General features: G+C 41.9%; 1 protein-coding gene across 2 annotated transcripts in view; it reads left to right on the forward strand.

Annotated features, from left to right (window-relative positions):
* The window catches only part of DTD1 (D-aminoacyl-tRNA deacylase 1), a 196269-nt gene extending 180286 nt beyond the window's left edge, over nucleotides 1–15983 (forward strand). Inside the window, exons 5-7 of one of the 2 annotated variants that reach the window (XR_003967702.1) lie at nucleotides 266–437; nucleotides 6722–6778; nucleotides 15407–15983. Coding sequence is in view for 1 of the 2 variants with exons in the window: in XM_030310175.2 (XP_030166035.1) it covers nucleotides 266–418 (153 nt within the window). In the remaining variant the exon portion in view is untranslated. The remainder of the gene's footprint in view (nucleotides 1–265; nucleotides 438–6721; nucleotides 6779–15406) is intronic. The other variant, XM_030310175.2, reaches the window with a different exon arrangement.
* Nucleotides 15984–18066: the final 2083 nt, after the last annotated feature.

Raw genomic sequence — 18066 nt, forward strand, 5'->3', positions numbered from 1 at the left:
TTTCAAATAGCACATGGCAGGATGAGTTATGGGTGGGGAAAGTTCAGAGAGATCACACACGTGACTAATCTGTGTCAACGACTCAGGTGCCTGACTGACTAACATACATGTTGCTGGCCACTTGGCACATCTGAACCGTTACGGCACACAGGCTTATCAGACAGAAGCACTTTCAGTGGTTGCTACGTGGGAAGTAATCGGTGTTTTTGATATACAGGCACACGTTTACGTTTGTAAAACAAATCTTTTTACTTTTTATAATCAGCTGTCAAAGCTTGAAAAACAACAGCAGAGGAAAGAAAAGACCAGAGCCAAGGGGCCTTCCGAATCAAGCAAAGAAAGAAACGCCCCCCGAAAAGAAGACCGCAGTGCCAGCAGCGGGGCAGAGGGCGACGTGTCTTCTGAGCGGGAGCCGTAGACTTAAGGATGGAACTCAGGTAGGAGCCTCCCCTCCCTGCATAGCTTCATCTTCTGACATTTTGGGCAAATGGTAACAAATTGAGAACAGAATGGCTTTTGAGGCAGAATTCACTTTATGGACATTCATCCATAGCTTCCTGAAATCTGCCGCCTTCCTGGATGGAGAGAAAAGTTGAGGTGCGGGGTCGGGTTGGGGGTACCCATGGGCCTGGAGTGTTCTCCTTTCTCACTTGCCTTTGTCGGCTAACAACTGCCGCTACTGTGAGCATTTCCAGAGTGTTTGCAGATGTGTGATCCTGACCTGGAGCCTCACCCAAACCGTTCCTGGCCATTGCGCCCTCCTCTCCATTGCTGCTCTCGGCAGCTCCAGCGGGGACCACAGTCACCTGCAGCCGCCTCCTCTCATAGCTGCCCACCCCATCCTTCAGTTCGCTCTGCCTGTCACAGCACCTTGTCACCTCCACACCCAGGAGTGCCTCTCAGCTCACTGTAGTAGTAGTCTCCCTCTCTGCCTGATGGTCAGAGGCATCTAAACCTTGACCTGGCTGTCTGATGGCCCTTTGCTCAAGTTTGTTCCCCCAGTGAGCACGTTATTGAGAGCCTCATACTTGCCGGAGTTCACAAGTTCAGGGAGAAGCAAAGGAATAATTGTAGCATGGTTTGTTGTGGGGGTGGTGGGAATGTGAGGCTCCGCGGAGGGGAGGATGTGTGGAAATGGGCAAACGAGGGGCGAGGTGGGAGCTGCCACAGCCAAGAGAAAAGCAGATGCAAACACTGTTTGGTGTGGGGAAGGACAGAGAGTTTTGGAACAGAGGTAGAGAAGAGTGGCTAGAACACTGCGTGCAAGTGGGCAGTGGGGTATCCAGGGAGCTTCTGTAAAATCAGACAAATAGGACTATGGGTCATAAGGGTCTGATGTGCAGTTGGGAAATTTGGGTTTGTTTCATCCTGAGGTGGCAGGGAACCTCTTAAGGTTCAAAGATACAAATGACATGATCAGGTGCAAAGTTTAAGGAGATGACTCCAGCAGCCATGGGGAGTGAGGCTGGAACCATCAGGCCAGTTAGTAGGTAGTAGCAGAAATCAAGAGAGGAGCAAGGTCTGGCCATACATTTCAGAGCTTTCAGCTTATACATAGTCTGTGGTTCAAACCATGTCAGCATACGGGTTCATCCTGGAGATGCTGAATGGTGAGAAAGGAGAACATTCTTAAGATGGCTTTCTGCCTTCTCTTTCCTTCTGAAAGGGAAGTCCATTTGTGAAATGACCTTTAGGATGCACACTACTAGACACTAAGATATATTAGAGAGTCTGTAGTGATAATTGGATGTTGTGGAATTGGCTTGCAAACATAAACAGACCAAAGGAACAGAACAGAGAGCTCAGGAAGGTTATGTTGTTGATCCACTGATGGTTTTTTTTTTTTTTTTTAATGTTTATTTAATTTTGAGAGAGAGAGATAAAGCGCAAACAGGGGAGGGGCAGAGAGGAAGAGAGGGAGACAGAGAATCTGAAGCAGGCTCCAGGCTCTGAGCTGTCAGCACAGAACCTGATGCAGGGCTTGAATTCATGAGCCATGAGATCATGACCTGAGCCGAAGTTGGACGCTCAACTGACTGAGCTGCCCAGGCGCCCTGATTCACTGACAGTTTTAAGGGGAGGGAGACGCTGGATAATAAATCCTGTAATGTCCTCTTGACTTTTCCCCTAATCACTCTGTTTCCTTCCAAGTAACTCCGGGAGCAACAGAGCCATGGTCACTTGTCTTGGCTGATTTTTCTCACACTAATGGGAAAGCAAAGCAGGAATCAGAGAGAAGTTTTTTTCACACTCTGCTTCATTTGTCACAGTCACAAGCTCCCCCTTTTCTTGGCCTTGACCTAAAGACATGGGTTTTTATTCATGAACTGACACAGTTGGTGTGAGTTAGGGAGAGTCTTCTGAAGCTTGCTATGTGGTGTCTAAATAATTCACAAATACACAGTAATATTTTATGTGGCATTTATATCATATAAAACTTCCATTCCCACTCCCTTAAAATTTCTGTGATGATTTGCTCATATCAGCTGTGAGTTTTGTCATCACAAATATTGCTAGTGCTTCTGACTTACAGTCTGTTCACTAACCCTAAATTTCTGAGGGGTGAATTGCACCACGCAAAGACAGTGCGCAGAGTGCCTTTTTAAGTTACTTTTACAGTTATGCTCATTAAGTGGGTCCAGTGGTCACACAGGATCTCACTGAGTTCTTATTTCCATCCTGCCAATTTCTGTGTGACATCAAGTTATGTAATCTTTGCTTTCTTGGTTTTCTTTATTAACTAAGAGAGTCAAACTCATTCCTTTCACTAGTGGTGTTGTGAATGTCAGGCGGGTAAAGCCATAATGCCTGGTGACAGTCCTAGCAGGCTGGGGTGGGAGGGGCAAGTTGAAGGGGACTCTCCCTATGTTTCTGTGGCACTTCCCTTGCCCCCTGGCGATTGTGTTGGAGAGAGTACCCCAGCATCCACTCCTGACCCCTGGATGAAGGATGAAAGACTGGCTAATCTGATGGGCAGGGGATGACATTCATAATAGTAGGTGGTTCCTTGGTTCAGAAGCAAAATCCGGACCCAATATATTCTATTTCTGCTCCTTGAACTGAGGGCAGCTGCCCAGCCTACATGGCTTTTTATTCTTATGGCCCTACTCTGACACAGCACCATGTCTTTTCCATGTAGTTTTAAGATTATAAGTAATAGCTTTTTCCTCAATGAGTATTGGGACCTTACAGTAAATTTTTAAAAATTGAATTTTCAGACTCCCATGATGAACTCAATGAATAGAAAAGTAGTAAATATATAATCACTCCTCTCCCAGTAACCAAGCACAGCTTATCAACCTAAATGGACGTGCGCACACATGCATGTGCACACACACACACACTCAGATGTGCCTTGGACCTTGTATTTTCAAAATGGCTTTAAAAAATTCTTATGCCACCTAGTTGCATCTTTTCTTGATTATATTATCAACCTGCTCATATATTTTATAAATTTAATGTCTTGATTTTTGATGTAACTGTGTCTGTTCAGTACTACAAATCTTTGTTTTGTTTATTGAGGGATGTTGTTGAATTCTACTCTTTATAACAGTGCAAAACATAACTTTCTATTTGAGTTAGATTTTGGCCTTAGAATAATCCCAGTAGAAAGGTATCCTGGACATTAGTTTCCTGTACCCAGTGGGTAGCTTGGGAGTGATTTTGCCATCTCTATGGGCAAGAAAAATACCTGAATGCCTCATGCGTAGAGAAAGAGACAGTAACTGTGTGTCACAGAACATGCTAGAGGACACATTCACAATAGAAAACAAGGGAAGAGGTGAAAGTGGGCATTTCTTTCCAACATCTCCCAGAGTTTAAGAGGTGAAATTTCTTATAGACTGATAGGTATCTACTTTTGCTTTTCTAAAATTGATGGAAAAGTTAAAAACTGTAACCATATTTATTCTCAAGGTATTGCTGATTGGGTAGTGTAGAACTTGGGGTAAATCCTACTACAGTTGACTCTTGAACAACATGGGTTTGACCTGTGTGGGTCTCCTTATACATGGTTTTTTTTTTGTTTTTTTCCAATATATTGGAAAATTTTTGGAGATTTACAACAATTTGCAAAAGCTTGCAGACAAACTATGTAGCCTTAGAAATATAAAGAAATTAAGAAAAGGATAGGAATGTCATGAATGCATAAAAAAATCTATGTAAGTACCAGTCTATTTTACCAGTTACTACCATAAAATATACATACATCTACTATAAAAAGTTAAAATTTATCAAAATTTATACACACCAGTACTTATGTGGCACCATTTGCAGTGGAGAGAAATGCAAACAAGTGAAAATGCATAACTGCATAAATTAGCTATAGTACATGCTATATACTACTGTAATAATTTCCTAGCCACTGTTGCTATTACCGTGAGCTCAGGTGTTGTGAGTATCCACTTAAAACATCATGTGATGCTAATTATCTCTACACGAACAGTTTGTCCCTGCCGTAAGTTGTGTATTGTAGTAAAATGTGATACCTCATGGTTCTTGCGTACTTTTCATCGTGTTTATTAGTACAATACCCTAAACCTTGAATAACACCTTGGGACTCATCCAGAGTGCCACTAGTGATGCTCGAAGTGCTCCCAAGAAGCAGAGAAAAGTCTTAACACCACAAGAAAAAGTTGAATTGCTTAATATGTCTCATGGATTTAGGTCTGAAGCTTCAGTGCCCACCATCTCAAGATAATGAATCCAGCATCAGGAACATTGTAAAAAAAAAAAAAAAAAAAAAAAAAGAATTTGTGTAGCCATTGCTGTAGCAATGCCAGCAGGCCTGAAAGCCTTGCACTTTTTATGAAATATCCTTTTATCTCATATTGGTAATGCAGCTTTTATGTTGGTACAGGATTGCTGTAAGAAAGACTTACCGGCACACCTGGGTGACTCAGGTGGTTAAACATCCGACTTGGCTCAGGTCATGATCTCACAATTCTTGAGTTTCCAGCCCCGCATTGGGCTCCATGCTGACGGCATGGAGCCTGCTTGGTATTCTCTCTCTTTACCCCTCCCCCTGCTCTCTCAAAAAATAAACTTAAAAAAAAGAAAGGCATACCTATAGACTCTTAAGATGATTTGAGAAAAAGTGAAATCATTATGTGACAACTTAGAGCAAAAGCAAAGAGAAAGATCTAAAGCTGGAGAATTTAATGCCAGCAAAGGATGGTTTTTATAATTTTAGAAAAATGTTTGGCTTTACAAATATCAAGATAATAGGAGAAGCAGCATCTGCCGATCAAGAGGCAGCAGATGAGTTCCCAGATGCCACTGAGAAGATCATTGAAGAGAAAGGATATCTGTCTGAACAAGTTTTTAATGCAGACAAACGTACCCTATCCTGAAGAAAATGTCCCGAAGGACATTTATTAGTAAGGAAGAGAAGCAAGTATCAGGATTTAAAACAGGAAGGGAGAGGCTAACTGCTGTTTTGTGTAAATGCAGTTGGGTTTATGATCAGGACTTCCCTAATCTATAAAGTTGCTAACCCCCCCCAAGCCTTGAAGGGGAATAAACACATACCAGCTGCTATCTTTTTTCTTGTATAACAAGAAGGCCTGGACAGTGAGAACTCTTTTTCTGGGTTGGTTCCATTGATGATTTGTTCCTGAAGTACGGGAGTACCTTGCCAGGAAGGGACTGCCTTTTAAAGATTTTTTGGTATTGGACAATGTCCCTGGCCACCCAGAACCCCGTGAGTCCAACACTGCAGGTATCATATTGGTCTGTGGCCTCCAAACACATGATCTCTAATTCAGGCTGTAGATCAGGGAGTCATGAGGACATTGAGGGCTCATCACACACGGGACTCCATGGAAAACATTGTTAGTGCTATGGAAGAGAACTCTGATAGAACATCAAGAAGGTCTAGAAGGATTACTCCATTGAAGATGCCACTGTTATTCTAGAAAATTCTGTGAAAGCCATCAAGCCTGAAATGATAAATTCCTGTTGGAGAAAACTCTGTCCAGATATTGTACGTGACTTCACAGGATTTATTACAAAACCAACCAAGGAAATCATGAAAGAGACTATCGATATGGTTTTAAAAAAGGTGAGTTGGGGGGGGGGTGGTAGAAGGGTTTCATGATATGGATCTTGGAGAAATTCAAGAACTAGTAGGCACCACAGAGGAATTAACAGAAGACGACTTGAGAGAGACGAATGCTTCCGAAACAGTTTCAGATGATGAGCAAGAAGGCATAGAAGCAGCAGTGCCAGAAAACAAATTGTTAGTCTGGCAGAAAGGTTCCAGTTATTCATGACTACTTTTGACTTCTTTTATGATTGGACACTGAAACTAAAGCAAAGGTGGAAGAATGATTGGTGCCATATAGAAACATTTGAAAACAGAAAAGAAAAAGCAAACAAGTCAGACAGAAATGACAATGTTTGGTATTTCCATAAAGTTACACCGAGCATGCATGCCTCACCTGCCTCCTCTCCTACCTTCTCTACTTCCTCTGCTTTCCTGCCCCTGGGACAGCAAGACCAGCCCTCCTTCCTCCTCCTCTGCCAACTCAGCGTGAAGACAGTGAGGACAGAGACCTTTATGATGATCCACTTCCGCTTAATGAATAGAAAGTCATCATCATGCCATCCATACAGTTAATAAACTTAGGGTTGTCTATGTGTGTGTCCTTGTGTGAAAACCGATTAATTGTATGAGACATTTTTTGTCATCATCTTCATTGTCTACGTATTCATCATGTAGAACGTTGTGTGCAAGACCTGTGCAGAGGTGGAGAGCCTGTCCTTACAGAGGCGTAAGGTGAGTGATAGTTGATATGAAATTGAAAATGTGTTTGTTCTCTTACTGTTTTACAACTTTTCTTTCAAAGAATTGCTATACAGTATGCCCCTCTCTCTTATAATTGGAGAAACTGCATATTGGCCTATTGTCACAGTAGTAAAGTGGTCTTGACAGTACTGTATTATGAATATGACCGTAAAACTCTATGCCACAAAAATTTCATAACCATTCATTCATTAGTGTGTAGGCTAGTCTACCATAAAGCAATCCTGTTGCTACTACTTCATTATTAATGCATGAATCATTACACCTGTAAATAAATATGAATTTCTTTTTCACATTATCTTTTCATTTTTGATGTCTAGCATTAGTAATATGTATAAAGTGTATAGTGTTTTGTATCATGTAGGATGATGATGTAAGTACTGACAATGCATCTTGTTAACAGATGAAAACTTCTGGTGATAATAAACTCAGTACAGGACTATAAATGTATTTTTTCTTCATGATTTTTTAAATAACATTGTCTTTTTTCTTGGTTTACTGTAAGAATACAGTGTATAATATGTATAACACACAGAAAATGTGTTGTTTATGTCATCAATAAGGTTTTGGCCAGCAGTACACTATTAGTAGTTAAGTTTTTGGGGAATCAAAAGTTATATGGACTTTTACTGTGTAGGGGTTGGCGTCTCTAACCTCCATGTTGTTCAAGGGTCAAAAAGAACTAACCAGAGAGGGGACACAGTAGTGGGGGAAGCAAACTCAAGGACACAGTGTTTTGAAAAGAGTAGATGTGTTTTCCTTTTCCCTGTAAATCAAGCTCACTGCAGCTGTGTCATCGTCATGGCCCTAGGGAGGAGGCAGGGAGAGGGTGAGTGCAGAAGAATGATGTAGAGGGGCCCTGTCTGGTAGGAGGGAAGGTGAAGGAGAGCTTCAGTTTAGGAGACACAGTGGGAGAGAGAAAAGGGACATATGGAGGAGAAGCCCAAGGCCACGCTTGGTGTTCTGGCTCCAGGCTAGAGTCCTTGGGGTGGTGGTTAGGTTGATGGGAGAGCTGGAGGCCTGTGGTCCTGGTGCTCTGGTCCTTGGTGGGAATTCTGGAAGGAGACTGCTGTGTAGGATGGCTGCAGGTCTCTACGAGACTGCTGCAGCTGAGTAGAAGGGGCAGCAAGACATGGTTAGGCATCAGGATGCAGCAGGAGCTAGTAGAGGGTCTCACCTGCCTTGTGAGGTGTGCAGAAGAGAGGTTTGTGGGGGTTCATTGGGCTGGCCATAGGTCCTGTTAGAAGAGGTGAGGTGAGCCTGCCCCAGAGGCCGAGAGAGGCCAATGTGCCCAGAAAGCCAGGAGGGTCATGACCTCAGCTCTTCATAGCACTGAGTCTTTGCAGGTCTCAGCCATGATCTCCATGTGGTTCCCAGGGTAAGGCGTGAGGGGTCTGTAGTGCTAGTGAGAGCTGAATTGAGGTCAGGTCAGACAGGGGTGGGGGCTCTGGCCCCTGAGCAATCAGGTGCTGCTCAGTGGTGTGCCCCAGGGCTCAGCACCAGGTGCTGAACCACACCAGCCACCGAGGCACAAAGGCCACTTGAGGACTCAGCTGTTCCAACACCCAGGCGAGCAGAATTACTGTGCGTTCAAGATTTCCCCTGCTGCTACTCAGTGGGATGGAGACTTGTGAGGACATTTAGATGGGCCCATGAAAATACAGAAGCCGTGTTTTCTTTGCATATTTAGCACTGTAGCACTGTCTGGGTTTTTGACTGAGTTCATGAGGAAAACCATTTGCTTATTGGCAGTTTAAGGTGGATGTCCAGTTGGAATTCAAACCAGAGATGACAGCAGAGGCTGGGTGGCTGGTGCTGACATCCAGGTATGGACAGATGTGAGGAATCCTCTGAGGCACCTCTGCTGCAGCCAGCCAAGGATCAGGGAGGAGCTGGGGCACCCACCCCCTCTCCTGCACCTTTCTGGGATTATAGACATGTACTCAGATTTGAAGACCCTAAAGGGGGCCAGGAGTAAATGACAGATGGTCTTCCAGTTATGTATTTGGGGTTTTTGTTGCCCATGGGCTTTTGTTGCCCCATCTGCTGAAATTTGTCATCCCAGTAGACCCCCAAAATCACCACCGAATATTCAGATATCTGTAAGAGCTGAATTAAGTAGTGACAGACAGAAGGTGACCTTGGCATTGACTGTGCTCCACAGAAAAACAGCAAGCCCCACCCCTGCCTCTGTGAGGGGAGCTGCAGTTTTCATTTGCTTTTCTTTACAAACAGGAAGAGCCCTAGGGAGCCTCACAGGACCTAAGGGAGCAGCTTGGAGTTTCCAAGGCATGAGAGAGAAAGAAAAGGCAGAAGAAAGTGGAGTGAGAAGTTGCATGAGCTTGGGCATATTTTTCTTTGAAAATGAGAAACCTTTAGAGGATACTCCCAGGGTGTTGACATTTCTGTCACATTGCAGATGTTTCTTATTTTATCAAATGAACATGGAAGTGCTAAAGTGCACCTCTGTTTTTGTCCTCTGCTTCATTCCTTCAGGCTCACTCACCTTGCTGGGAGGGCTCAAGGTTTTCTGTGAGGCTGCACCTCCCATTTCCCCCTGTGCTAGCTATGGCAGCCTCTCTGTGGGACCATGTGCTCTCTGCCTTTGATTGCAAGGTCGAGTATTGCCTCATTTGCATATTTATTTGGCTGCTGTCATTAGGGTGTGAGAGGAGCGTGCTCCTGAGCAGCACCCCACATTTCTGTCCTCAAATGTCAACACACTTGAAACCAAGCAAGGAAAGTGTTTTGGAAACTGCCATCTGTTTGCTTTTTCAACTTGACCTTTGTCTGAATAATAAGACATATCTGGCTGAGCACATTTCTTCCTAATGAGCTAGAGCAGGGTGTGTGTGTGTGTGTGTGTTGTGTGTGTGTGTTCTGTTAAAGGATAGTCATGTTTTCACTGTGTTTTTCCCCTGTAGAAGGTAGAATCTCTTTCATTTCCACAGCTTTCATTTTGCTTCCTGTGTCAACGTGTGGTGGTGTTTCATGTATAAAACTAACTATGCCTCTGACGTGCTGTTTCTATTTTTTTTTAATTAAAAAATTTGTAGTGGTTGCCCTAGAGTTTGCAGTACACATTTTTTTTAACTTGTTTTATTTTTTATTTTTTTTAAATTTACATCCAAGTTAGTTAGCATATAGTGCAACAATGATTTCAGGAGTAGATTCCTTAGTGCCCCTTACCCATTTAGCCCATCCCCCCTCCCTCAACCCCTCCAGCAACCCTCAGTTTGTTCTCCATATTTATGAGTCTCTTCTGTTTTGTCCCCCTCCCTGTTTTTATATTATTTTTGTTTCCCTTCCCTTTTGTTCATCTGTTTTGTCTCTTAAAGTCTTCATATGAGTGAAGTCACATGATTTTTGTCTTTCTCTGACTAATTTCACTTAGCATAATACCCTCCAGTTCCATCCATGTAGTTGCAAATGACAAGATTTCATTCTTTTTGATTGCTGAGTAATACTCCATTGTGTATATATACCACATCTTCTTTATCCATTCACCCATTGATGGATATTTGGGCTCTTTCCATACTTTGGCTATTGTTGATAGTGCTGCTATAAACATAGGGGTGCATGTGTCCCTTCGAAACAGCACACCTGTATCCCTTGGATAAATGCCTACTAGTGCAATCGCTGGGTCGTAGGGTAGTTGTATTTTTAGTTTTTTGAGGAACCTCCATACTGTTTTCCAGAGTGGCTGCACCAGCTTGCATTCCCATGCAGTTTTAACCTAAGTCCACCTTCAGATGACCTGTACAGCTTCACGTGTATCACATGTTATCACATGCTAATAACAGCGTCCCCACTTCCTCCCTCCCCCTTACCCCTTTCCCTCAGCTTCTTTCAGGGATTTCTCTCTCTCTTTTTTTTTTTTTTTTTTTTTTCCAGTTTGGGATGTTCTTAGCCATTATTATGTCAAACACTCTGCTCTATTCTCTCTCTCTCTTCCTGATATTCCAATTATATGTATATTATACCTTTTGTAATTGCCCCATGTCCTGGTTGGTCAATTCCCTTTTTCCTCCATTCTTTTTTTTTTTTTTTTGAAATTTATTTATATTGAGAGTGTGTGTGTGTGTGTGTGTGTGTGTGTGTGTGTGTGTGTACGTGCACACGAGTGAGCAGGAGAGGGGCAGAGAAAGAGAATCCCAAGTAGATTCCATGCTATCAGTGCAGAGCCTGACATGGGGCTTGACCCCATGAAACAAAATCAAGAGTTAGATGCTTAACCAACTGAGGCACTCATGCCCCCCCACCCCCTTTTCCAATTCTGTTCTTTTCTCTCTTTGCATTTCAGTAGTTTGGAAGTTTATATTGACCTATTTTCAAGCCCACTGATTCTTCCTTTGGCTATGTCCAGTCTACTGATGAGCCCATCAAAGGCATTCTTCTTCTCTGTTATGGTGTTTTTTATTTTTAGCATTTCCATCTCTCTGCTGTATTATCCATCTGTTCTTGTATATTGTCTACTTTGCCCATTAGAGCCCTTAACATATTAATCATAGTTGTTTTTCTTTGATAATTCCAACATCTGTATCACATCTGAGTCTCACTCTGATGACTGCTTTGACTTTTCTGAGCTTCTTGAACTGGTAAATGTTTGTCTTTCAATACGTTTGGGAAATTTTAAGCAGTCTTTCATCAAAGATTATTTTCTGCCCTGTTCTCTTTCTTCTAACCTAGAGGAGGTTACTGTTTCCAAACCTTAGTGTTATTCTTGCCATTGCTATACATGAGGCTGAACTGCTTCCTCACTGATGCACAGTAGGCACATTATGTTTCTTTACCAGCAGTAGAATTGGATTTTCTGCATACCTAGCTTCTGCCTCAGTTTCATTTATTAGAAAATAAATTGGCAAGAAGCTGGCCACAGTTAGTGATTCTGTTTTTTGCTGAAGTGTTGAGCTAAGCTTACAGATAACGTAGAAATATGCCATCTGATGCAGTGGGTACTACCTATGTATGGATACTTAAGTGTAAATTAATTAAAATTAAGCAAAATTTAAAATTCATTTCCTTAGTCACAGTAGCCACATTTTAAGTGCCCAGTAGCCACATCTGGCTAGTGGTTGCTATCTTGGATGGTGCTGAGGTAGAACAACCCTGTCATTGCAGAAAGTTCAGTTGGATAAGTGAAAATTCTGAACCACTGCCAGTTCTGTAAGACAGGCATAATTAAATACGTACAAATATTTGTGAGAAGTAGGGTAGAAGTTAAGCCCAAATTAAAAACTAATTTCTTTTGGGAGTTTCTTCCTTTAGTACACCACACTAAGGTTTCCTGTCTTAATGGGGAAATCAGATCACTGGCCCCTTATACACATCACCAGGTCAGGACCATCAGCCTCGAGTAAAGGCAGAGATTCTTCACCTTGACAGTTCAGTGCAAGCTCACTGGAATCACAATAAATGCTAGGTCAGAGTGAATCCTTCTCTGATAATGTGGACTTCTCAGCGACCCATGTTTTCTCATAGAACAGCCTTTCTTTTCTAGGTAAGTGAATTCAGATTGGATTCCTAGCTGTGGCCTGAAATAAATATATAAAATCTGGGTTCTTTTGACAGTGGTTTGGAGAGCAGGTCTGTGGTCTGTGTATCTTAACTTGAGCACTTACATCTGTGGTTGCTCGAATGGCCTACAGCCAGAAGCAGATCGGCTGGTAATCAGCATCTTTGAGAGACTCGAACAGGCTGTTGAGGAATTCCTTGCTTCTGGTGCTGGATTATCCCCCACTGCCCCCAATGTTTGCAGGCAATAAAAGAGAACCATTCCAGAAGCTTCTTTCCACAAGGCTATGAAATTATGGTGCTGTTGTCTCAGGTGCTTACTACTGCCTGTTGCCTCCAGCCTGCGGGTCATGTCTGCCCTGAGATAGCTCACCTGACTCACAGGGAGTAGATGTCGTCCTCTGTTGAGCTCTCATAGGGAGGCACCTTACCCTTCCTCCAGGGTTTCTAAATTTTGACACCTTCTTGTGCAGAATTGTGTGTTTGTCAGTTTGCACATGACTTCCACTCAGTGCTTCTGATGTGGCAGGTGGACCTCACAGATAGCTCTTCCCCACCTCCCTTTTCATGCGTCTAGCTGTGTGAGTGTTATCTCCAGCCACTCCCACTTGACAGCCAGCAACCTGGCCTCTAGGTTTTTCCTTGGTCATGTTTAAGAAAATGAGAAGGAGTATTTGTTAAAAGTGAGATCGAAAGTAAAAGTGGCATCTATTTGACCAATCCATGTATCGTGAGGGGCAGGGGGCAGTGTCTTTCAGGTGGGACAGTGTCTACTGCTTGGCCAGAAGGCTCTTGCATGCAGTTTGGGAGCTCATCACTCATAATATTAATGTTGATGTTATGATTAGGTGCACCTGTTGGGTATTCCAGTATTAGAACAGTTAATTCTTGAGGGAATTCTTAGTTCGGATCCTTCAGGGTCAATGTTTAATGTAGTCCCTAGGCCTAAGTGGTTTACTGTAAACTTTGAGAAACCCTGGCATGAAACCTCTCAGGATCCTTTCTAGTTCTGTGATTCTCTGGTAGGAAACTAGAATTTCTAAATTGTCTTCCTTGTAAAATTTCTTTTGAAAGCCATTTTGTATTATAGAACTAATGCTCATTCATCACAGAAAATTTTTTAAAATGCCAGAATGCTCAAAGAAAATAAAAGTCACCCGCCATCTCATCAAAGATAATCATTATTAACATAATGCTTTTATAACATTTTCTCTAATCAGATAATTCTGTATCTTTCTCTAATTTTACATACTTAAAGATAGACTGTATATATAATGCCACTGCTTTCATCATCTAATGGAATATTGTGAACATTATCATTATGTAAACCTTATCATTTCCATCTGCACATCAAACATTGGAAGCATAAATTTATTATCTCAAAGCTTTAAAACATCTAGGATATTTATCTGAAGTAATTGTGAAAGAATAATATATTAAAGCAGGGTCCCAAAGCTCATTTTAAGTTCAAAACAAAGGTTTTAATCTGCACCAAGATGAAGTTCCCCAAGGGTCAATGTGAGATCCAGTTTCAGGATTTCAGTTATTACTATTGCAGGTGAGGAAAGAGGCTTCAATACACCCAGGTGCCTATGTTTGGGTTACTATCTTGATTAAAATATAGGAGCAAATGGACTGCTTTTCTTGACTTAAAAATAGAACTAAATATGGTCCCCAGGAATTATATTGTATAATCCCTATTCCCTTGTGGTCTTTGAGATCTCTTAGAAATAGTGCAACACTATGACTGGTGGGTTTTAGAGCGTGAGGGTAGGCCTTGGGGGAAATTTTAGTTCCTTGTGTGGGTCTAGAGAACTGAAGAACATAGCTGAAGTTATAATTAGCCTTCTGGTGTGGGCCCATGGGCCTCCATGTCAAGCTGGGTGCAGGAATGGAAGGCTGTTAATTCTATTGAGGCATCTGCTCATAATACAACCCTTTGTTAAGTATGTGACCTGTGCTGAGTGTACCCAGAAGCATATTCACAGATGTGGTATCACTGTGCAACCCACTATTACCAGAATCTTCTGCTTTTACCAAAGTTCACCCAATTAGAATTTAGATCTGAGAGAATAGAAACTGCTGTGTTAAGTTTGGGGTTTAAATTCTTGGTTGACAATTGCCTGCTTCATAGATCTTGGCAAGACCAGCTGGTTTTTGTTGTAGCCTCAGAATTACAGAAGAAAACTTGAGGCACTTGGAGATTTTATACTGAAGAGCCTACCATTATCCTTTGAGCAGCATTAAAAATATCCCAAAAGCAAGTGTTTAGCTTATTCCCTGTCTCTGTGCTTTATTTAGGTTCCTCTCTGCCTCCCTCATTATTAAAAGGATTTGGAAATAAGTTTTTGTATCTTTTTTCAAAGAATTTGTCCATTTCATCTGAATTACGCCGTGGTATGTCCTTTTTTATCCTTTTAATGTCTATAAAACATGTAGTGATGTTGCCTCTTTGATTCCTGATATTCATAATTTATGCCTTCTTTTTTCTTGGTAAGTCTGGCAAGAGGTTTAGCAGGTTTATTGATCTTTCCATTTTTTTTTGTTTTTGCTTGAAATTTCATTAGTTTCTATTCTACTCTTTATTGCCTTGGGTTTACTCTTTTATTCTTTTAGTTTCTTATGGTGGAAACTCAGATTATTGATGTGACATCTTCTTTTCTAAGGTAGCCATTGAATGCTATGAATTTCCCTCTAAGTACTGCCTTAGGGAGTATCACAGATTGTGATATGTTGCATTTTCATTCACAGTCACGTTTTAACCTATTTTCTAATTTGCCTTGTGATTTCTCTTTGATCAAAGGCCATTTAGAAGTGAGTTAATTCCCAGATATTTAGTGTCTTTCTGAGCTCTAAGAATGAGGTTCTAATAAATTGGAGACTTTGATGAGGTGTTTGGATTTATATGTGACAGCTTGGCAGATTTTTCGTAGTAAAGTGAAACTCTGTCACGCTGTTGTCATTGTATGGACTGAAAGGGTATCTTCAGCTATTTTTTTTATGCTTGGTCATATTTTTAAAATAGGATTTGAAGGCAAATTTGAAGGCACCTTTTCCTGTAATGTGTCTTATCTTTGTTCTTTTTAGTGCATTATCATCGGGTGGAACTGGATCCTGAAAAATTCATGGAAGATGCTAAGTACCTACACTGCTTTAAGAATTTGGAACTGAATCATGAAAAGGAAGACAGAAACAAGAAATAGGGAACCTGAGTAGCCCTGGAAAAGCAAAGCAGAATGAAACCAAACACCACCACCAAAGGAACGTTACCATTCTCTGTTGTTGCTGTGGTCTGACAGAAAGGTGGGTGCCGGCAGTGCAGGGGAGCACACCCCGTGCGTATTGCAACAGGACAGACACCCATGCTCCCCCCACAGAAAGACTTTGCTGGTTCCTGTGAGTTCTTGGCTTGCTTTTGGAACAGGCTGGTCCAGCGTTATTTGTCACCGAGTCCTCCTTTCATGCTGTGGTGTATTTCTGCGTGTCCATGATGGGTCGCAACTGCAATTCATGCTGTCCATGCTCTTCCCAACACCGCCTTAGCCAGGGCCCGTGTTAAGGTGTACAGAGAACAGACTTTAGTGATAATGTATTGTGTAAGACCTTTGCATCTTGTAAATTTTCTCATTTTTCTAAAAAGAAATAATAAAATTCCAAACCTCAACAAACCACTTTATTATTAAACAAATCCTTCTGTGTTTCTGCTTAATGATTTTATCTGTAGAAATACAATGTGTCTGACCCCACTCTGTGCATATTATTTTTAAATAACCCTGTCGCAAGAGGCGTTCCCTGAGTGGCCCACACAGGCCTCTGATTCCCTGGTGAGAGCCTATCAGTGGCAGTTTGTAGTTGATGACATTTTACTCCAACATGGGAAGGGAAAAGAATGGCCAAATGACGGAGACTAAGTGTGGCTGCAATCTCTCATTTATCCAGCATTGGGAGGTGGAGAAAGGCCACGGCATGTTGGACCACACAGATGCCCCTTTTCCAGGAGCTGAATGGTTGTCCATATATCCAACCAGTATTCTCACAGTTCTGTGAAGAAGGAACTGTATTCTGCCAAAGAGTTTCTCAGCTAATTTTACTGTTATTAGTGGCACAGCTGTACTGGTCGTTTTTAGACATTATATGATGTTAGCAGTTACATATATATTATTATATGGAATATATATTTATATGACATCTATAGTATTTTATTTATTTTTTAAAAAAAAATTTTTTTTTTTCAACGTTTATTTATTTTTGGGACAGAGAGAGACAGAGCATGAACGGGGGAGGGGCAGAGAGAGAGGGAGACACAGAATCGGAAACAGGCTCCAGGCTCTGAGCCATCAGCCCAGAGCCTGACGCGGGGCTCGAACTCACGGACCGCGAGATCGTGACCTGGCTGAAGTCAGACGCTTAACCGACTGCGCCACCCAGGCACCCCAGTATTTTAATGCTTATACAGAGTTATCCTCTTTTGAAATACTTCTTGCCCAACTGTAAAGGAGACATCTTTATTTGGCATTTTTGTAATGCTGAAATTCTATCTGTGACCTTTATAACTGAGCCTGTCTAATCTGACCCAGTTATCTACTTCAAAGAAAAACATAGTTAGAAAATGGAAATGAAAGTTAGGAAAAGAAAGCTCAAATTACACCTCTAATATGCATTCAAGTACAAGGATATGGAATTGGAAAGGGGTTTGCCAGACTGCCTTTCTCTGAACCAATACAGGTGGTCTGGGATAATCCATGATAGCAATAAACTCTGGATTTGAAATCATTACATTCCAGATGCAGATCCCTGGTCAGGGATGGGATGCCCAGTTGGATGGGCAGTGAGGTCCAAGAAGCTCTCCTGTTTGAATTATCTACATAGGCTTTTACAGAATGAATTAAAATTCACTTTAAAGTTACTCCAAACTACAGTTTTGTAAACTTGGCTTAGGGTCATGGACTTGCTGAACACATTTGTCAGACATTTCTCTGCCACAACATTTTATCACCACCAATTAATGCTTGCTGAACAGCTGCAACCTGTCCTTGTGCTAATGGGGAATGAGGATGACATAGAATAGCTAATGTACTTGACGTCTGGACGGTGGGAAAATGATAAAGACCCTCGGAGCCCACAGTTCAGTTCCTGGATCTCATTTTAAAGGGACGTAGACAAATTGGGGCATAAACAGAGTCATGTGGGTCGTTTGCTGAAAACCATAAAGGAAGAAGGACTGAAGGGGAGAAACAAAACTCTGAATATTTGAAAGATACGAACAAGATACTTGGGTCGGGAACAAAATAGGAGTAATAAGTATAAGTTGCATTAACATAGATGCTGGCTTGATACAAGGTAACGCTTTCCAACATGATTTAAAAGTAGATGGCAATGTCAGGACCGTTCAGCATTTGGGCAGAAGTTCTGAGCCTACTTACATGTGGCGAGAATTTTAATTAATTAAAAAATCTTTCCTCCCTGATAGTATGTAGTGATTGTCAGAACCTGTAGGTAGCACTGGATTGGAGGAAGCTTTTCCCTCATCCTGAAGTCCACTTTAAGCTCCTAGAAACAGAAGCAGCAGCATGTACACTAAAGACTGGCTCCATAGGGTCTAACCACAGGCCAAGGTTGTGCAAAACAACAACAACAAAAACACCCGAAAGCTCAGGATGAATCCCCATGAAACCCACAGCTGCATCCAAAAAGAAGTTAATTCTGCCTTCCCCCTCCCCTTCACTCTGTTTCTGAAGGTCATTTCT

This window comes from Lynx canadensis, chromosome A3, assembly GCF_007474595.2.
Source record: "Lynx canadensis isolate LIC74 chromosome A3, mLynCan4.pri.v2, whole genome shotgun sequence".
Lineage (NCBI taxonomy): Eukaryota > Metazoa > Chordata > Mammalia > Carnivora > Felidae > Lynx > Lynx canadensis.